The sequence below is a fragment of the Pongo pygmaeus genome, chromosome 8, assembly GCF_028885625.2.
Source record: "Pongo pygmaeus isolate AG05252 chromosome 8, NHGRI_mPonPyg2-v2.0_pri, whole genome shotgun sequence".
NCBI lineage: Eukaryota > Metazoa > Chordata > Mammalia > Primates > Hominidae > Pongo > Pongo pygmaeus.
Genome location: NC_072381.2, coordinates 131,903,201 through 131,925,602, shown reverse-complemented (window position 1 = coordinate 131,925,602; position 22,402 = coordinate 131,903,201). Strand labels below are relative to the sequence as shown.

The window sequence follows — 22,402 nt, the reverse complement described above, 5'->3', positions numbered from 1 at the left end:
GTGGCTCGATCTTGGCTCACTGCAAGCTCTGCCTCTCGGGTTCATGCCATTCTCCTGCCTCAGCCTCCCAAGCAGCTGGGACTACAGGCACCCGCCACCATCCCCAGCTAATTTTTTGTATTTTTAGTAGAGACGGAGTTTCACCGTATTAGCCAGGATTGTCTTAAACTCCTGAGCTCATGATCCACCCGCCTTGGCCTCCCAAAGTGCTGGGATTACAGGCGTGAGCCACCGCGCCCTGCCCCATGTATCTTTTTTTTTTTTAAAAACCCACATATAATGTGATGGAGATTGTCAAGCAAAATAAGCCAACCATCTTCCCATGCCTGACTCTAAGGACACAAAGCCCCTCAGGTGGCTAAGATCACACACGTGCACACACACACACACACACACACACTGGCCCTCCTGCAGCCATGTGGACTTGCCGTGCCAAATGTCCAGCTAGTGGGGAACATGCAATTATTTGAGTCAGTAAATATTAGTCCTGCCCTGAAGAAAATAAAAATGCTACTGTGCTTGCTGTCACATCTTGGAATGAGCAAATACCCTGCTTCCAACACACACAGGCCCTTCCTCTCCAAAATGTGTTGTCTTGAGAAGACCAGCAGCCTCATGACTTGTCTGTGTTTCTCAAAGTATGTGACCCAGATCACCTACATCAGAATCACTTGAAATGCAGTTGAAATGCAGATGCCTGGGTGCCACCCACAACCTACAGAATCAATCTCTGGGGCCTGAGGAACTTGCAGTTGTAACATCCTAGGCCATTCTCTGCATGTTGGGATTTGAGAGCTGCTGTGGCAATTGTTGGGCATCCAGTTATGCCCTCAGGCCCCCAAAGCAAAGATTCTCTGCAAGCAGTGGGAGCTTAGTGGTTACATATATTATTCCAGATCCTGTGCAGCTCTGTGCAAGGATTCATTGTAAGCATGTACCGTAATGAACGTCTAAATGGGGGCCAGGACCCTGTTAGCCTTCACTAAGTGCTGGGGTGTAGTCCATCTTCCGTGTCTTATTTTGTAGTGCCTCATGCATAACCATAATAGAAACAAATGAGTGTAGACCTGGTTAGATGCTTTGTTAAAAATCATAGCAATTTTTAAAATGGATTTGTTAAAAATCCACTCTTTTGGGCACATGAGCAATTTACTGTTAGGACAATCTGCTGATTAGGAAAAATGAAACACCTTGGTCATTTAAAAATACTGGACAAAAACTCATACAACCGATCACTGAAATGCAGCAAAGCTATGTGTGCCTTGGTCCAGTGTCCCCTGTCCCCCAATTCTGATAAGTGAAATCAACTGATTGCCATAGTGTTGGTCTGGGCAAACATAGGCATTTGATTTTTTTCTTTTTTTAATGTTTGTGTGTGTGAGAGAGACGAAGTTTCACACTTGGTGCCTAGGCTGGAGTGCAATGGCACAATCTTGGCTCACCGCGACTTCCGCCTCCTGAGTTCAAGCGATTCTCCTGCCTCAGCCACCCGAGTAGCTGGGATTACAGGCATGTGCCACCACGCCTGGCTAATTCTGTATTTTTAGTAGAGACGGGGTTTCTCCATGTTGGTCAGGCTGGTCTCAAACTCACGACCTCAGGTGATCCGCCCACCTCAGCCTCCCAAAGTGCTGGGATTACAGGTGTGAGCCACCACGCCTGGCTGGGCATTTGATTTCTATTGTTTTGCTCTCTGGACCTTGACTTCCATGAGGCCAAGCAGCAGAGAGCAACTGAATTAGAGTCTAAACTGGCAAATGTGGAGGACTCCAAAGGACCAGGGTAGGGAGGGGGCTCCTGGTAACCACCGTTGCTGTTTCCTTTCAGGACTACTGACTCATCTCCCACATAAATTTGTGGCCCCAAGTTCCAGCCACCTCCAGAATTCTGTCTTTCCTCTCCATTGAGGATATGAGCCTGTATTCGGGGGTTCCTGGGCTTGGCGGAGGTGGTTATCAGAATTAGATGATGCCTGTTGACACATCATTAGATAAATTAAGAATAGATGCCCAGCAGAGAAAATCAATTCATGACTCAGGCCAATGTTTCCAGAACATGTAACTTGTCATAAACATCTAGTTTTCCTGCCCTTCCTGCCATCTCTGAGCATCAGGTGTGCAGTGAAAAGCCTTGGACAAGACATCTGAGTGTTATGAACCCAGTGCTCCGGCATCCTGGTAGCCCTTGAAAGAGAGTTTACTGCCTGCGTTTCAATAGACTACTTGAATAATCGGGATCTCTTTCTATTTGCAGGAGACCTTGGCATCACAAAACACAAAAATGATTTCATCCATAGTCATCTCCCAGATGATTGATGAGAATAAGTCAAGAGAAAACAGGGTCTCCTTGCCCCTACCGTGTGCGATTGCTCAGTCTCGTGCATATCACGCCAAGCAGTCTCTGGCTAACCGCAGCGGAGTCAACATTCACAGAGCATTTGCGTTACTTCCGGGCAGATTAGGAATCCCAGCACCCTCAGATGAGCGAGGACCTGAGCCAGAGCTGCCGCCCAAAGAGAAGAGCCCCTGTGGGGGGCCCCACAGAGGGTTTGCATCCATCACCATCACGGCCAGACGCGTGGGCCCCCCAGCCCGCGCCCTGGTGTGGGGGACTGTTGGGGACTCTCTGTGCCCCAAGTGCAGGGCTGAGGATACACTGTTCCAGGCACCCCCGGCTCTGGCCAATGGCGCCCATCCAGGTCGGCATCAGAGATCTTTTGCCTGCACAGAGTTCTCCAGAAACAGCTCCGTGGTGCGGCTGAAGGTTCCCGAGGCCCACATAGGGTTGTGTGAGAGACGCAAGTACTGGGTCACCCATGAGGATGACAAAGAGACCAGTTTTTCTCCAGACACCCCACTGTCAGGAAAGAGCCCGCTGGTGTTCAGTTCCTGTGTCCACCTCAGGGTGTCTCAGCAGTGTCCAAATTCAATCTATTACGTAGACAAGTCTCTCTCCATCCCCATTGAGCCACCTCAAAATGCCAGCCCCAAAATGCACAGATCCGTCCTGTCGCTCAACCTCAATTGTAGTTCCCACAGATTAACAGCAGATGGAGTAGATGGCCTAGTGAACAGAGAGCCAATAAGCGGAGCCCTGAAGCAGGAGCTGGTGGAGGGAGACCAGGACCTCGTAGGCCAGCGCTGGAACCCAGGTTTACAAGAAAGTCACTTGAAGGAAACCCCATCGTTGGGGCCGGTGCATTTGGGGACCGGCGCTTGTCCATGGAGTGGTTCTTTTCCATTGGAAAACACAGAATTGGCAAATGTGGGAGCTAACCAAGTCACTGTAAGAAAAGGAGAAAAGGACCATACAACTCACTGTCATGCCAGCGGTCGTGCCAACAAACTGTCCATTCACATTCCTGGCTGGAGTTACAGGGCAGGTGAGTGGTGCGTCCATCTGCAGGAGGGTGACCTGTGTAAATGTCCTAGCAAGGTGGCTGTTGAGTGAATTTCTTATACAAAACTTATTCTAAGAGGCATTTCTCAGTAGACTTGCAGTGATCTGCTCTGCTCATGGTTGACAACTGATAGCTCAGCATCAATGTCTGATTGGATAGATTTTTTTAGTTGAGACTTTTGTAGATTGTAAGAGACCTTCTGTCAAATTCTTGTTCCCAATAGTTCCAGACCATACGTAATGAGAAGGAAATGAGGGCCTCCAAAGGAAGTTAATTTACAACATGCCCAAATTGCGTTCTAAAAGAGGGTGAGAAGAATGAAGTGCCATTCGCCCCCAGATGTTTCATCTCTCTTGCCAAACATCTGCGTATTTGAAAGTGTCCAGATTTCTGTACTTTCTACTTTTCAAGTTAGCCTCATCGATATAAAAGCTAGACTGCAAAGCTTCATAATGGAGCGTGTATGTGTGAATGTGTATATGTGAATGTGCGTGTGTGTGCGTGTATAGTAATTACAGGACATTTTCTAAATTAGGCAAGTCAGGGACTCTCTGTGCCGAATAGTAGCAGCAGCAGCAGCAATTTTCTGTCTCCCTGGTTTTGTCTTCTGGGGCATCTTGGCCAGGATTTGTTGCTGTTTCTGCCATTTCCAGGGCCAGGCAGAATTCCCAAGGTGGGCTGCCCTGAGGACTCTGCACCTTTCCTGGGAAATCAAAAGAGGAAAGCAGGCATGTTTTGGAAGAAAGAGGCCAGATTTCTTTCTTTCTCTGTGTAAACTTCTGATTTTCAACTTTTCTTTCTGCAAGAGGCTCTGGTTTATGACTTACTGACTTTCTATTTGGAAAAAAGTATTTAAAGATATTAGTATACAATTGAAAATGCAGAATATGCATAATAATTTTATGGTACAACTTTTGTTCATTAAAGCTTTATTAATAAAAATGACTGTAAAACATTTAAAGTTATAATGTGTATAGAAATGTTAAATGATGTAATTAATTCTAACAAGTGTATATATATTGAATGCTCAGAGATTTTTAAGGCAATTTTGGCATGGCTTTCAGATTGATTAAACCATTGAAATGCATGTCTTACAGACTTATTACAAGAAGGACAACATAAGCAGCTATCAGTGTTCCAAAGATAAATCCCACTTTAGTAGTTAAAGAGATTGCTCAAGCTAAGCACTTCGTCCTCCTTATTGATGATGATTCCAGAAATACACCACTGCATTATTGTATGTTACCCCAGTTAAAGCACATCCTCATTTTTAAACCACATTTCATGGTGTGAAATAATAATTTGGATTTATAGTACTTTTCACCAAAGGCTCTTCATTAATAATGAGAGCCAGATCTCAAACACTCATGCACTCATCTCAGAGGAGGGCAGCAAGAGTGTGGAAACTTCCCCCAACTTACTTTTTGGCTTTGGTGGTGCAGAGAAGATTTTTTATTGTGATTTTGTGAAATGACTGCTCCTCTAAGGGATTATCGTAGGCAAATAGTATAAATGTATTCTACATCCTACAGGCCAACATCCCCCAGAAAAAGCACAGATCCCAAAGATTCCCATGTGGAGTGTTTCAGTGGCTTTAAGCCATGAGGCTTCGTTCTACCAATTAAGGAAAGAGATAGTCACAACCACCAGGGGAGTCTTGAATACCTTTTTTACAATTTCAGTAGCTTTGGAGGTACAAGTGGTTTTTGGTTACATGGATGAATTTTACAATGGTGAATTCTGAGATTTTAGGGCACCTGTCACCCAAGTAGTGTATATTGCACCTAGTGTGTGTGTGTGTGGTGTGTGTGTGTGGTGTGCGTGTGTGTGTGGTGTTTGCGTGTGGTTATGTGGTGTGTGTGTGTGGTGTGCGTGTGTGGTGTGTGCGTGTGGTTGTGTGGTGTGTGTGTGTGGTGTGCGTGTGTGTGTGGTGTCTGCGTGTGGTTGTGTGGTGTGTGTGTGTGGTGTGCGTGTGTGTATGGTGTGTGTGTGGTTGTGTGGTGTGTGTGTGGTCTGTGTGTATGTGTGTGTGGTGTGTGTGTGTGTGGTGTATGTGAGGTTTGTGTGTGTGGTGTGTGCGTGTGGTTGTGTGGTGTGTGTGTGTGGTGTGTGTGTGGTTGTGTGGTGTGTGTGTGGTCTGTGTGTATGTGTGTGTGGTGTGTGTGTGTGGTGTATGTGTGGTGTGTGTGTATGTGTGGTTGTGTGGTCTGTGTGTATGTGTGTGTGGTGTGTGTGTATGTGTGTGTGGTGTGTGTGTGTGTGTGGTGTATGTGTGGTGTGTGTGTGTGTGGTGTATGTGTGGGGGGTGTGTGTGTGTGTGTGTTTATCCCTAGGCCCACCTCTCACCCTCCCCTTTCTGAGTCTCTGAAGTCCATCATATCACTCTGTATGCCTTTGCATACTCATAGCTTAGCTCCCACTTATGAGAACATACGGTTTTTGGCTTTCCACGCCTATGTTACTTCACTTAGAATCATAGCCTCCAGCTTCAACCAAGTTGCTGCAAAAGACATGATTTCATTCCTTCTAATGGCTTAGTAGTTGTCCATGGTGTATATATAGACCACATTTGGAAGACCTTTTAGTAGAGTTGCTGATCTATTATTTCTAGCTCAGTGGATGTGGAGGAGTGATGCTCTGAACTCCTCATCTGGGTAACTAGAGCAGGGGGTAGATTGGGTGTTTTTCGAGGTCCCATCAAGCTTAAACAATTTCAGCTCTATTTGCCCAAGGTGGGCTCTGCAAAGAAAAGAGGCTCCGTGGGATTCTGGACCCTTCAGTTGCAAAGTCCAAAGCCACAGAGCCCTGGGGTGTGCTGTGGGGCACTTGCCTCGGATGCCTACAAATGCACACCCTCACCTACACATGCACCCCTGGCTGTGTGCTCCCTCACTCAGAAACTAATTTCCAGTGAACTCTATTTGTTCTCAGGTGACAAGAAAGCACATCTGTCCATGCTGTAGAATTCTGGCCTGAAATTTACCAGCACAGCTCATTGACTCTAATGACCACAGGCTGTCCTTGCACAATCTGCACAATGTTTGGAGGGTGAGCTTGCTGACCTTCAGATTCGACAAAATCTTTTAGCCTTAATGCAAGAGCTTTCAGACTGCAGCAGTGCTCATTAAAACTCAGAGGAACTGTTTATATTTTCCAGTCTGAAACTGGAATCCTATCTGAGACATTCTTGACAGCCTCCTGTGGTTACACATGCTATTAGCAGTCTTCATACTTCATAGTTACCGAATCTGATTCTTTTTATCTGAAGGATTCCAAAATACCTCATGAGCAGTATCTTCTGTTGGCTGGCTTACTGACATTCAGCTGCTTGGTGGGTACAGCCTGGGCGATTCTACAAACAGAGGCAAAGCAATTTCAGTTCTAGTCATTAGGTCGTTGGACAGAAAGTTCTACAAATTGTATTCATCAATGAGCCTCCAGTATATGCACCCAAAAGATAAGATGAGGAAAAATGAGACACAAGCACATCATGCAATTCAAATAGCTGTGTCTACTGAGACATAGCATTCCAATAGACGCGTGAGCACCTGCTCTCATCTCGGGCTGAATGTTAAGAAATTGGTTCTCTCTTTGCTCATCTCCTCGGTCCCTGTATATTTTGTCTTTATGTCTCTACTATTGGTAAGCATTCGGATAGCACCAAGTAGGTGGGCATTGGGCAAATCTTCGAATCTATCATAAAAAAATTTAATCCCCATTCTTGTCATCACCACCATCATCATCTTCATCTTATTCATAACCACAACATATGTTGTAGAAGTCCTAGGTGCCAGACCCTGGGCTGCATCCATTATTTTGAATCATTCAACCATCTGTAAAGAGTATCATTATCTCTATTTTTCACACAACACAAATGAGGCTTGAAGATTAAATGATTTGCTCAAGTCCACGTGGCCAATTGGTGCTAGAGCTGTGTACTTGTCTCCTGCTGTTCCCTTCTCAGTGACAGCCCCAGGCAGGGCAATTAAGATGGTGGTGACTCAATGCAGGCCCCACCTCCACTGCCACTACCAAAGGTGGTATCTGAAGGCTGCTTATGAACATCTGGAGTAATACTAGTATTTGGTTGCCAGTTACCCCGGTAGACTATTAGGAGAGTGAACTGCAAGTTAATTTATGAAAAAATGTAATAAGCCATATCATTTTATGTGGTTAAAATGTATTGGCTCAGAAATCCTCCTCCTCAGCCTGAAATCCAGTTCTTTGTGGTCGTCTGTGAAATATACAATGTTGATCCAAATGATTCCCACCTCACCGGATGTGCATGCCTGACTCACTATTGACTTAGACACATTTCTTACTGCCAATTTTGTTGTGCATCTGTGGCTTAAATCTGAAGCTTTTCACCATGTCTGAGATATCCAAGTAGAGGGAGCAAAATCTTCTGATGATAGTAGATGCTACTGAAGAAGAGACTAGTGAATACACTGTCCACGCCTGTTTGCGTTCGTGTTCTATGGTGGGCCCATGTTGCAACTCCCTCAGTCAGTGCACAGGCTTTGGTGGCATTGGTCTGAGATGTCCTCGATGGAGTTTAGCATCACTAGTGAATAAAGATGTGGATGACTGGAAGGCAGAAATCCCTGCCAGGTCTCCAAATGAGCACTGTGCCTACTCGCACTTAGATGGTATGCTCTGCCACGTTAATAGCGAGTGAGGTTTATCTCACTTACGCCACTCAAGGGCAGATAACAAACCATGTACACACAAGCCAAGCCTACCTGTAGGGGAGAAGCCTGCATTAGACTCCCACTCTCATCCCATGAGGACTTTTTTACTAGAGGGACCAGAAGATATTTTACAAATGTGATTTTTTTTCTTTAATGATCTAGAATTGGGATCAGCAACCTTTTTTTTCCCCTTTTGTTTGTGAAGGGCCAGATTGAAAATATGTGTTTGGCTTTGCGGGCCATATGGTTTCTGTAGCAACTACTCAACTAACAACAGTGTTCAGATACCACCTTTGATAGTGGCAGTGGAGACGGGGCCTGCCATTGAGTCACCACCATCTTAACTGCTCTGTCTAGGGCTGTCACTGAGAAGGGCACAGCAGGAGACAACTTGCTGTTGTAGTGCAAAATCAGCCATCAACAATGCATAAATACCTAAGTGTGGCTGTTGCCAAAAAAACTTTATTTACACTAAAAAGCAGTGGGCCAGATTTGGCCTGCAGTCTGTAATTTACTAACTTCTGGTCTAGTATTCAAATAAATCTATCCCCCAAGGTAAACTTTGGTCTGTTCCCCAGTATTACATGTTGGATTCTCTAGAAATCAGACTCTGGGGTGGAGATGAATGGGTAGGGCATTTACTGGGGAGTGTTCTGGGATACGACATCCAGGAAGGGAAGCAGGACTGGGCAGAGGGAGAAGGTGTTCTGTGGTGCAGTCATAAGCAAGGCCTCTGCCAGCCACTTAGGGAACTCTGAATCTGGGATGGCCCTTCAAGGTTATTCTGAGTTGCCATAAGGGGGCTGGGCCCTTATATTCCCCAGGAAGGTATGTAACCTTGGGTGAGGCAGCTCTCTTCAGTCAGCCAATTCCTATAGGGTGGATCGCCGCTGAGGGCACTCTTCCTACAGGACTTCCAGCAGCTAGGGGAGGAAGCTCTTCTTTCCTGAAGGGAGATCTGAGCAGTGTAATACAGTGTCCATCACAGCTGGCCATTCTGCCATTCAGTCTGCGTTTTCCGCTCTGTGACTCCATAATGCTCTGAAACAAGTCAAGGATCTTGCTAGGCTAGACCTGGGGCAGGGGGTGGTGGTGAGCACTATAGACCTTAGCACCCGTATGAGGAGGCTAGTGCAGAATTCCACTCTCTCACTCTTGATGTTTGTTCATTCAGCAAATATATATTGGACAATTGTCCAGGAGTGGGATCAGTGACTTGGAAAGGGTGGCAGTATTGAAGGTATTGAGAAGTGGTCAGATTCTGGGGCTATGTGTTCAAGGTAAATCAACAAGGTTTGCCAATGGGTCAGATGGTTTGGCAGTCCCACGCTGACTCCAAGTGCCTGCAGGTGTGCCTAACCCCTCCAGGTTTTCTGGGGCCACCTCTACCCTGCAGAGCTTCCCCCACTAGACGCAAAGCTTTTCTGCTGCTGGCTGGTGGACATTCACACCACAACTACACAGTTCTTCCTAATGAAGTGGGTGCATGGTTGAGAACCAGGTAAACAATCTTATGATGGTCTTTTCTTATCTTTAGGGAAGCCAGAAGAATTGAGCAGAATGAGTCTTTGTGTTTTGTTTCATTGTTAACAACAAGTAAACCAGAGAGTGTTAGAATCAGCTGATGAATGGACAAGAACTCAGCCCCTGGTATTTAGCAGCAGCTCTACGGCAGGCATGAGCAAACCACCAGGAGGCCAAGTCCAGCCTGCTGGCTGTTTTTGTAAATAGTTGTATTGAAAATAGCCATGCCAATTTATTTATGCATTGTTCTGTGGCTGCTTTCATACTGCAACAGCAAAGTTGAGTAGTTGGGACAGAGACCTTATGGCTCACAAAACCTAACATTTTTACTATCTGGGCCTTTTCTGAAGAAATGTGTGATCCCCCTGCTCCAGGGCAGACCCTCTGGGTGACTTTGGGCAGGTCACTTGCCTGTGAGGTCTCTGTTTTTTCCATTTGTGGAATAAGAGAGTTGGACAAGATCATCTTGTGAATTCTTCTCTCCTTGTTTGTTAATTTATATATTTTTGGGGCCTATGGTTTTCTGCCACAGGAGCTGTCGGAGAAGCCTGCTTCTCCCAGGTCAATTCTTAGAACGTGGTGAAGGAGCGATGCTCAGAGTCAAAGGGAAGAGCTGTCGGCCTCCTTGCATTGTTTACTCTTCACCTTTTCTGACCAATACCATCCCGTCTCGCTCTGACTCTCTTCCTGTCCCATAAGAACAGGTGCCCACTGCAATTCAACCTTGGCCTCCAGCTTGCCTGCCACCTTTTCCATCAGCAGCAAGAACAGGTGCTCCTGTGCTGCTCATTGTGATTCAATGGGCAGGGCCCTGGCACCTCCTGCTAGCACCCAGACAGCCTCACCTTGCTCACTTGACATTGATCATGTCAGCTGTGGTACCAGACACTGGGCTCTTCTCTGGTTCTGCGATGCTGACACATAACTCAGACTTGGTCTCCTTGCTATGCAGGTAGCAGCCTTTTAATGTAATGCATTTGCTATTTCGTAGAGGTCATTGTTATACTTGCACACTGCACATTCCTGGATGGCAGGCTTCAACTGAGTCATTGGCATTGACCTCATCTTACCAAGTAGAGAGCCAGGGAGCAAAGGCTCATAGAGAGCCAGGGAAAAATGGCTCACAGAGTGGGTGCCCTGGACCTGTGGGCTGGGTGGAGGACAGGTTACGTTGATGACCCAACAAAGCCCATGCTTCTGTCAGGGCCCCTTAAGTGCCTGATGTGTTTCCTTCCTCAAACTGCCTTTCCCCATCCCCATATTCAAAACCTCTCTGGCAAGGAAAGGGTGAGGAGCGATGAAAGACTCACCGCCAAGAGGTAGGTTGTGAAAACTGGAATCCCCACCTGGTTTGAAATTGAAGTGGAGGGTGGCGGGGGAAACGTCTCAAAATATTGTTTCCCTTTAGGAACTCAGTAAGAACAATCAAGTATTGTCAAGGAACAACTTTGTTACCCTTCAAGTGGTCAAATTTAATGTTAAAGAAGAGAAAATACATAAGCAATGTTGCAAAAATATTTTGAAGGTTTCTAAGACTGTTTTATTTATCTCTTGGTAAGTCTTGATGAGACTGTGTCATTTTCCTCCTCATCATAAACACGGTTTCCAGATCATTCCCAAGAGTCTATATGGTATCTAAAGGTTGCTCATGTCAGCCATCCCAGCTAGCTTCATGGAGAGAATGGCTTTGTTTTTTCTTTTTTTCTGAGTAACTCTTTCAGTTATATGAATGGGGGTGTCCCTACACTGTTTAGGAGAGAGTCATTATTAATGGGCCGTTTACTCAGGTTTGCCAGGAATAGATGAAGAGAAATGGATTCAAAGCCTGAAGCAGGCTGATCAGGTAATGGGCTGATCTTTTAAATTAGGGACATTGCAGAGCAACTGTCTATACGTGAGTAACAGTGAGTGACAGGGTAACCTAAAAGAAGCACCATGGGCTTGGGAATGGGGCCCATCTGAGGCTCCATTTATACTCCGCGAGTTGTGCTTGCTTGTCCTTTACAAGGTAATTTACGTAAAGAGGAGTTCCGAGCAACTGGGCTCATAGTGGGGACTCAAACCATTTTGTAATTATCATTAGTCTTCAGTATCATCCAAGCTGTCCACAGGAAGTCAATGTAGAAGGGATCTTGGAAAACGGCAGTGGTAGTAGCATGAGTTCTGAAAGAAAAAGTATTCTAGATACAGATGACCCTGGAAAATAGAGCAAAAAATGTGAGAAATAGATGATGTGTTTCATTCCTTTGACTTGGTGAGTTTTTCTCTTTTCCTAATAATCTTAAAGCAAAGTCCATATCTTTCTGTAAAATGTGATTTTCTTTTCATCAATAATAGCTAATTTTGGTGAACAAGGAAATAAATAAAGATGGTAGAGCCAGCCCATTAATTCTTCTTAAACTATATTGTCAAAGTAGTTTGTTGTTAAATGCAGAAATATTTTTCATATTGCTATCAGATGTTCTTTTATTTCCCCTGCTAGGTCATAGCCCCATGAGGGCATTACTGCAAATAAAGTATTGCAGTCTATGTTTGGAGCATTCTATTGACCTTAGGTGGTACAGGGGTTTTATCAGAGAGTGTGAAAAAGATGTTCTTAACCAGAGAGGTGCATCAGGCATGGATGGGGTACTTTTTCAGAACACACTCACTCCTGGCTTCAAGTGATCCACCCGTCTTGGCCTCCCAAAGTGCCGGGATCACAGGCGTGAGCCACTGCGCCCAACCAAAACACATTCATCCAATGCTGCAACGAACATGTCTCAGTCAGTGTCTCCCTGGTTAAGAGTTCTGTTTGGGGGATAAATTAGGATTAAATTAGGACACTGCAGAGCAACCATCTATACATGAGTAACTGTGAGTGTCAGGGTAACCTAGCAGAAGCACCGTGAGCTTAGGAATGAGGCCCATCTGAGAACATCTGATAGCAATATGAAAAATATTCCTGCATTTAACAACAAACTACTTTGACAACATAGTTTAAGCAGGTCCATTCTATAGTGTATCTTGATTCTCAGCTATTCATGGGTAATGGGGAGATTCTTCAAGGTTAAGGTCCTTGTGAGGGCCTACAGGACAGGTGTCCTCTTTGCAGGGAACACAACCTTTGTCACTTAGGATTAGAAGGTGTTCCTCAAATGTCTACTCTTGCCTAATCCAATTCTTGAAATAAATGCCCTTGTAGGAACCGCGAAAGTCACACAGATGAGAAGTATATAAACCAGTCCATTAGATGGCTGTTGTCTGTAGAATCGGAAGTTAAAGTTTTTCTTAACCATTTCCTCAGTTGAGTGAAACATTTGCATGCAAGCACTGCATCATGGCGGTCTCTTGCAGAACTACGCTGGTTTTCTGTGTGCTTTGGTGTGGTGCCAGAGCCTGCACTGTGCTTGCGTCTCATTCATGTTATTAGACAATGCTATTTATGTGCACCCCACAGGAAAAAAATCTAAATTCTTTCTCTTTTCCAGAGTCGTGCATCCTCTGAACAACTCTAGTTTTTCTTTCTCAGAGCATTTGACCCGTGGGGCAACAAATGTGCGCTTCGTTGTGTGTTAAAATTCAGAGTCAACCTTGAGGCCCATCTCTTGCAAATATGTGAGCTATAACGGTGATATTTGGTGTGCAAACTTCACTCCTGGCTTTGTCCTACCTTTCCCATTTATATATATATAAGTTTGCTGAAATAAAGGGAAACTTATGTAGTTTTACTTAAAATCTACTCAATCTTCAGGTAGGATATGAAAGTCTTTGGTGTATATTAAGCAGATGAACGGCCCTGGTGTTTTAAGAAAATAGAGGCTTATCCATTTTTGTATATGGGTGGGTCATATTTAGGCATTTTTGATCCGATGGCCTCTGTAGATAGTGAACAAATGACTTTGAGTTTCTCTGACATCCTCTCCTGAAACTTCATAAATATCCTTGTGCATGTAAGAGCACGTCGACCACTGCAGTTCCGAAATTATAGCCAAAAAAGCTGTGAACAGTGGAGCATCAGACCCCAGCCAGCGGAGCTGAGGAGAGGTGGTCCATTGAAAGTCACAGTGTTGTACATTTGGAAGATATAGCATGCTAGACATCAGGGAGAATTTACGCTGATGGAATTCACTGTCAAAACCCTCATGAACTTCGTGGCCTCAAAGCCTAGCATGGCTGTTGGCGCAGCTGGTAACTGTGGTTTCTTTCCAGGTCTAGCATCATTCACTGAAATGCTGCTTAGAAAGGAATTTAAATGGAATCAGTTTCTTCTTCATTTCATTTGATTTTCTAATGCTTCATTTTTTCTTATTGAAAAAGCAAAACACGGCCATGCATGGTTGCTCACTCCTGTAATCCCAGCACTTTGTGAGGCCGAGGTGGGCGGATCACCTTAGGTCAGAAGTTTGAGACCAGCCTGGACAACATGGCAAAACTCCTCTACTAAAAATACAAAAATTAGGCCTGGTGGTGGGCACCTGTAATCCCAGCTACTTGGGAGGCTTAGGCAGATGAATCACTTCAACCTGGGAGGCAGAGGTTGCAGTTAGCCGAGATTATGCCACTGCACTCTAGCCTAGGCGACACAGCAAGACCCTGTCTCAAAAAAAAAAAAAAAAGTAAAACATGTTTATTATAAAATTTAAAATATAAATAAGCAAAAAGAGGAAAGTGGAAAATCAACCATAATCCTACTGCCCAGAGAGAACATCACGGTTAACATTTCAGTAGATTGTCCCAGACAGATTACTTGGAATCTCTCATAAATGCAACAAGCTTTTCTTTTTCTTTGTTTTGTTTTATTTCCTTTTTTATCAACAAGAAAGGGGGATTATGCAAAATACATACTGTTTTTGAAGGCTTACTTTTTTCAACAATGGATTTTGAAGTTCCAGTACCTGTTGAACAAACTTCCTCTTAATCGTTTAATGGCTACGTGGGCTTCCATTGTATAGCTTTATTTAAACTGCTTTTTAAAAACCTTATTAAATAGATTGTTTCCATTTTACATTTTTATAGCAATGTGTTGATAAATGTCCCTAGAGAAAAATGTGAGCATTTTATGTGATTTTCTGAAGCCAGATTTCTAGAACTTCTGGTCAAAGAATAGGCACAAATTTAACTTTTTAATCTAGATTTCCAAGTAACACTCCAAGTTGCACTATCCGTACATACATATCAGCTTTCTTAAACATACACAAGTATTGGATATTGTCATTACAAAAAACTCCATGCCATTTTGATGTGTGAAAAATGATACTTATGATTTATTAATTTGCATCTTTTCAGAAAGATGTTGAACATTCTCATGTTTGTTGTACATCTGTATTTCATCTTTTGTAGGTCGCCTCTATTTTCTTCAGTTTTCTTCAGAGTTCTCATATTTTGCACTTGTATTTATGCTGAAAATAACCTTCTGTATTTTACTTTTTAATGTTGTCTGTGGTAATTTTTAAAACTTTGAATTTTGAAATAATTTTGGATTAACAAGCGTTACAGAGATAGTAGAAAGCATTCCCATACATACATTCTTCACTGAGCTTCCCCTTACATTTACATCTTACATAACCACAGTACATCTATCTGAGACAGAGTTTCTTGACCCGGGTACTATTCACATTGTGGGCTGCATAAGTCTTCATTATGGGCGGCTGTCCTTTGCACTGAAGGATGCTTGGCAACATCCCTGGCCTCTACCATTAGATGCTGGTAGTGCCTCCCCTTCTCCCCCTAGCACACAACCAAAAATGTCTCCAGGCACTGGCAAATGTTCCCCAGGGAGCAAAATTGGTCCCAAATGAGAACAACTGACTTATAAACTAAGCAATTAATATTGGTACACTACCGTCATCTAAACTACAGACTTTGTTCAGATTCTATGAGTTTTTCTACTAATGTCCTTTTTCTGTTCCAGGATCTAATCCAGGATGCCACCTTGCATTTAGGCATCATATCTGTTTCTGGTAACTTTTCCACATTCAGATTTCTTCTTCATCTTTTCCCTTTTGTCTTTTCACAGACAGGCTTAGAAAGGACTTCTGTAATCTGCATGCCTCTCTTGTACTTTTATTTAAACCTGTAGTCCTTCTGTATGTATTTCCCGTACAGTGTAAGTTTGGAATCTGCTTTTCCTAAATGGTTTGCCAGTTGTCCACAGACCACGGATGAGATAATTTTGTTATTTTTCTACTGGTTGGAAATGCCAATCACACATTTAATTCTGGTTTATATCTTGTTTATGCAAGGATTTCCCTGACTTATACAATTGTTTCCTTCTAGAAATTCTCACGCAACTTGAATATTGTGTGAATCACAAAAGCTCCTCTGTTTCCATCTGTGGATTTGAAGGATGAGGAATCTTTCAGATGCTCCTAAGTGTGAATGGTTAGCATTTCACGTACCTCATTACTGCAGGAGTTAGGGAGTGAGAGAATCCGGCTGCCATCATACTTTTTCCAAATTTTAATTTTATATTTTAAAAAAGACCTGGTTCTGTACTCTGTTGTTGGTTTTTTTTTCCTTTTACATTGGCTATTTGGAGACATAATATACTTACATTAAAGTGCACACATTTTATATATATACCTATGTAACTAACCACAATTAGATATAGATTATTTCTGTCACCTTAAAAAGGTTTAACCTTTTTGCATTCAATCTTCCTTCACCCCCAGTCCTGGGAAACCACTGATCTTTCTGTCACTATTCTAGAATCTATATAAATTGAAGCAAATTGAGCATACTCTTTTGTGTATGATTTCTTTCACTCAGGCTAATGCTTTTGAAATTCTTCCATGCCATTGCATGAATCTTTAATTTCTATCAGCAAAGTCTTGTGGTTTTCATTATAGAGATCATTTACATATTTTGCAAAATTTATCCTTACCTATTTTATATTCTGAATGCTAGTATAAATGACTGATACAGATTTTTAAAAATTTCATTTCCAGGTTTTTGCTTACTTATGGAGATATATCATAAGTAAGAACTGAATATATATCACAAGTAAGAACTGAATATATATCATAAGTAAGAACTGAATCCTGCAGCTTTTGCTAGATGCACTTAGTAGTGTTTTTGTAGATTTCTTAGGATTTTCTATGTAATAATATTATATAGGAACAATTTTTTTACATACTTTTTCCCATTTTGATGACTTCTATTTTATTCTTGCCTTATTGCTCTAGGTAAGGCTTTTCGTACAATGTTGAGTAGAAGTGATGGGAGAGAACATCCTCACCTTTATCCTTTGTTAGCTGTGGGGATTTTCAAAAATAGAGATATATAGATTCTCTCTATATTTATTTAGAGAGAATTTACCAGGTTGAGGAAGTTTCCTTTTATGCCTAGTTTTTTCTTCTTTTTTTAAATTTTGATAAAATACACATAATATAAAGTTTACCATTTTAACAATTTGTAAGCGTACAGTTCTGTGGCATTAAGTACATTCATATTGTTTTACAACCATCATCACCATCCATCTCCAGAGCTCTTTTCATCTTGTGAACTCCATATACCCATTAAACGCTATATACCCATTCCCTGGAAGCCACCACCCATATACCCATTAAACACTAACTCCCCATTAAACACTAACTCCCCATTAAACACTAACTCCCCATTCCCTGGAAGCCACGACCACTCTGCTTTCTGTCTGTGAATGTGACTGCTCCAGGTATGTCACATAAGTGAAATCGTACAACATCTGTTCTTTTGTGACTGGCTTTATTTTACTTAATGTCCTCAGGGTTCATTTATGCCGTTGCATGCGTTAGAATTTCCTTCCTGTTAAGGTTGATATTCTAATTGTATTTTAACTGTATGTGTATATTCTAATTATGCGTGTGTTTATATATATATATGTAAACTCCAATTGTATGCATGTATATGCATTAAAGGGCCAATATTCTATGTATGTATATGCCACATTTTGTTTACCCATTCACCTGTTGATGGACACTTGGGTTGCTACCACCTTTTGACTATTATGAATAATGTGATTAATATGATGCACAAGGGATATGCAAGTACATCTTTAAGTCCCTGCTTTCAATTCTTTGGGGTATATGCCCCAATGTGGAATTACTGGATCATATGACAATTCTATTTTTGATATTTTGAGGAACTGTGCTTCTGTTTTCCATAGTGGTTGCTCCATTTTGCATCCCCACCAGCAATGCACAAGGGTTCTAATTTCTCCACATCTTCACCAACACTCGTTGTGCTCTATTTTTTCAATTAGCATCCATCCTGATAGGTGGGAAGTGTTATCTCATTGTGGTTTTGATTTGCAGTTTCCTAGTGATTTCCTAGTTATAACTGAACATCTTTCCATGTTTCTGTTGGTCATTTGTATATTTTCTTTGAAGCAACAATTATTCAAGTCCTTTGTCCATTTTTATTCAGGTTGTTTGGGGTGTTTTTAATCGTTGTTGTTTCTATTCCTAATTTGAGAGCTTTTTTATGCATTGGTGTTGAATACTGACAAGTGCTTTTTATGCACCTGTAGAATAATAATGGGATTTTCTTTCTTCATTTTATAAATATGGGGAATTACATTGATTTTTTCATATGTTACATTAACTATTTCCAGGATAACTATTTGGTCATGATCCATTATACTTTTAAAAAATAAATATATTGCTGGATTCTATTTGCTAATATTTTGGGGGATTTTTTAAATTTATGTTTGTAAGGAATATTGGTATGTTGTTTTCTTTTTAAAAATATTTTTGATTTTGGTATCAGGAAAAAGGTTTATACAATGAACTGGGAAATGTTCTCTCCTCCTCTGTTTCCGAAGGAGATTTTAGAGGATTGGTACTATTTCTTCCATAAGTGTTTGGTGGAAATCACCCATGAAGTCATCTGGCCTGAAGTTTTCTCTGTGGGAAAGGTTTTAATTATGAATTCAATTTTTTATTTGCTGTATGACTAGTCAGGGTTTCTACTTCTTAAGTGTTTGGGCAATTTGTGTCTTTCAAGGAATTTGCCATCTCATAAACGTCTGTATTGGCAATCTTCTGTGTCTTTCAAGGGATTTGCCATTTTATCAAAGTTATTTAAATTATTGGCATAAAGTTGTTCATAGTGTTTTTCTATTATCCTAAGATCTTCAGTGATGTCCTCTAATCTATTCCTGATAGTGATAGTTTTGTCTTTTCTTTTGCCCTTATCAGTCCAGCTACAGGTTTGTCCATTTTATTGATTTTTTCCCCAAATATCCAGGTTTAATTTTATTGATTTTCTCTATTGTTTGTCAATTTTCTTTTATATTGATTTCTGCTTTTAGCTTTCTTATTTCTATTTGTCTATTTATTTTGTCCTGCATTTGTTCCTCTTATTTTTTTGTAGCTTCTTAAAAAGCTTAGATCAAATGCTTATATCAAATATTTTCATACACTAATTTGAAGCTATAATTTCCTTCTAATTTTGGTATGTATTGTTTTCATTTTTATTCATCTCAAAATATGTTCTGCATATACTCATTAATATCCCCTTGTTTTAATCATGTCTTCATCATGAACTTTAATATCCTTTAGGGCAAGATGCTGATTACTACATTTTTGCAAAACTTTGCTAGTTATTATCATATATTTGTAGAAAATTTAGGCCATTTACATTTATTTTGATAACTGATATGTGTTGATTTATTTCTACCCTATTATTTGGGTTTTTCTGTTTGTCTTACCTCTTTTTCTTTTTATCTTTCCTTGTATCGAATTAATTTTTTTCTCATTCCACTTTTTGTCAGTGATAGTTGGGAGTTATACTCCTTATTTCTATTATTTTAGTGACCAGCTAAAAATTGTAACGTGAACTCGTCAAGGCCAAAATTTAATCAATATTTTTACTTACCTCTGGAGCAATTTAGAATCTTAGAATACTTTACTTCTCATCATCCCCTCAAACAGAGATACTACTGCTATTATATGTTTTAGTTGTATCTTGTTTTGCTTTTTGATTCTTACAAATTGGACTTTCCTTTTATATTATACAATATTTAGATTTACCTTATGTTTACCATTGCCCTTGCTTCTCTTTCCCTTATGCATGCAGATCTTATCAATTTTTACCTTCCTAAAGTACATATTTTACATGTTCCTTTTGGTGGCACATCAAAGTGGAGGGACTTTTGGTGGTAAATTGTTTCCGATGGCTTGGGAGAAAGTGGAAATCCTAAACACATCTTTGTTTTACTGTATTCTTAAAAGAAAACTTTACAAGGTGCTAGTCTATGTACCTTGTAACATAGACTAACATACTAAGGTATGTTGACAATTATTTTCGGTCAGGTCCTTTGAAAATATCCTAGTGTCTTTGGCTTCCATTATTGCTACAGAGAAGGCAGCTATATATCTAATTATTATACCTTCATACCTCTTCTGGCTGTTTTTGAGATCTTCCCTTTGTGCTTGGTGTTATGCTTCATTATAATGTATTTAAAGTGGATTTCTTTTTGGTTCTTTGAATGATGTGTTATCCTTCATGAATCTGATGGCTTTTGTCTTTATTCCTTCTGGAAATTTTGCAGCCATTTATTTCCCCTCATTTATTTCCTCTATTATCTCCTTCGGAATTCTGATTAGATGTGTTTTATACTATCTCTTTCTTTCTTTCTTTCCTTTCTTTCTTTCTTTCTTTCTTTCTTTCTTTCTTTCTTTCTTTCTTTCTTTCTTTCTTTCTTTCTTTCCTTTCTTTCTTTCTTTCTTGTTTGCTTGCTTGCTTGCTTGCTTGCTTGCTTTCTTTCTTTTCTTTTCTTTTCTTTCTTTTTTGACAGAGTTTCACTGTTGTTGCCCAGGCTGGAGTATAATGGCACATCTTGGCTCACTGCAACCTCTACCTCCCAGGTTCAAGTGATCCTCCTGCCTCAGCCTCCCAAGTAGCTGGGATTACAGGCACCTGCCACCACACCCAGCTACTTTTTTTGTATTTTTAGTAGAGATGGGGTTTCACCATGTTGGCCAGGCTGGTCCCGAACTCTTGACCTCAGGTGATCCACCCCCCCCTTGGCCTCCCAAAGTCCTGGGATTACAGCCATGAGCCAGTGCTGCTGGCCTCATTCTATTTTTCTTCCTTCTAACCTGTCTTTCCCATTTTCACAGATTTCCCATTTTCGATTTCTTGACTCTCTATGATGCTTTCATTAAATTTTTTAGATTAATATTCTACTTCACTAATTCTAGTTTCACTTGTATCTAAAGTCATCTGAGTTTTAACTTCAATTAGTACATTTTTTGTTCAAAAAAGTGCTTTCTAGCTCTTTTGAAATCACTCTGGTAATCTTTGTAGTCTCATGCTCCTCATTCCTAAATTAATTATTTTATGCCTTTAAACGTATTAGTTTATATCCTGTATTTTTTATTTCTAAGATGAAAATACAGGACATAAAATAATATTTTTATGTATTTTTTATCTGAGGCATATGTGTGTCTCCTTCTGCAGTTTGGAGTCTCTACTGACTTTTGCTTAAGTTGTTTCTTATATTATTATGATTTCTGGTCCATATATACTGTTACTATGATCCTGAGCTCATGTTTATTGGTACTTTATCTGTGAAAATTTTCTGGGTTGAGAATAAGTTCCTTCAGATGGGATTTCCATGCTTCTCTCAGCTGGGCTTACTTCTTGCTAAATTTCCAGCTTGTGGTTGTCCACAGTAAGCAGGTCGTGTGAACTTTTGGCCCCAAGTCTGAAAGGGGACTAGCTTATGATTATAAATTGAGTCTTTATGCAGGGATTTCCAGTCTGAATTCCTACATTCTCAGGTCCCATGTTTAGTCCCTTGGCCTCTATTTGACATTAAATTCAAAACTATAAGGGACCGAAAATCAGCAGTGGCCCCCAAGGCAGTTGGGTTTGTTCTCCAGTTTTCTTCTTGACCTCTGAAGTGTTTCCTTACATTCTTGCAAGCTGAGCCATATATTTTTAAACATGTCTTTATTCTTATTTCTAAGGTTTGTTTGTTCTTTTTTTTCTTGAGACGGAGTCTTGCTCTGTCCCCCAGGCTGGAGTGCAGTGGCGCGATCTCACCTCACTGCAAGCTCCGCCTCCCGGGTTCATGCCATTCTCCTGCCTCAGCCTCCTGAGTAGCTGGGACTACAAGTGCCCACCACGACGCCCGGCTAATTTTTTGTATTTTTTTTTTTTTTTTTTTAGTAGAGATAGGGTTTCACCGTGTTAGACAGGATGGCCTCCATCTCCTGACCTCGTTATCTGCCCGCCTCGGCCTCCCAAAGTGCTGGGATTACAGGCTTGAGCCACCACGCCCGGCCATTTCCAAGGTTTTTATTTGCTTCATAGCATAAGAATTTTTGTGATATCCAGTCTACCAAATGGCAGGAAATAAAAGATTTCCTAAATCTATTTTTCCCACTAGAATGTTAAGTTGGCCATCAATAAAAAATTAGGACTTTTTTGCTCTTTTAAAAAAATTAAATTCAAAGATGAGTTTAATTGTCATCATTGCATTGTTAGTTTTTCTATATAAAGATGGTATGCCTCTTCATTTAACAATGAACTTCATGAAGTCCATTTATACAAGTGGACTTAAATGGGATGTCTTAGTCTGTTAATGCTGCTATAACACAGTGCCATAAACATGATGGCTTACAAACAACAGAAATTTATTATTCACAGTTCTGGAGACTGGAAGTCTGAGTTCCAGGTGCCAGCATGGTCGGGTTCTGGTGAGGGCCCTCTTCCTATTGCAGACTGTTGAGTTTTTGTCGTGTCCTCACATTGTGGAAGGTGAGCTAGCTAGCTCACTAGCTGCTGCTTATAAAGTCACTAATCCAATTTATGAGGG

At 41.3% G+C, this 22,402-nt stretch overlaps 1 protein-coding gene across 6 annotated transcripts in view; it reads left to right on the top strand.

Annotated features, from left to right (window-relative positions):
- The window catches only part of C8H10orf90 (chromosome 8 C10orf90 homolog), a 265,705-nt gene that overhangs the window by 182,741 nt on the left and 60,562 nt on the right, over positions 1-22,402 (top strand). For 5 of the 6 annotated variants that reach the window (XM_054436229.2, XM_054436233.2, XM_054436230.2 and 2 more), the window contains exon 3: positions 2,254-3,382. In XM_054436229.2, the coding sequence (XP_054292204.1) occupies positions 2,254-3,382 (1,129 nt within the window). Of the gene's footprint in view, positions 1-2,253; positions 3,383-4,053; positions 4,488-22,402 lie in introns of those variants that run through there. The other variant, XM_054436234.1, reaches the window with a different exon arrangement.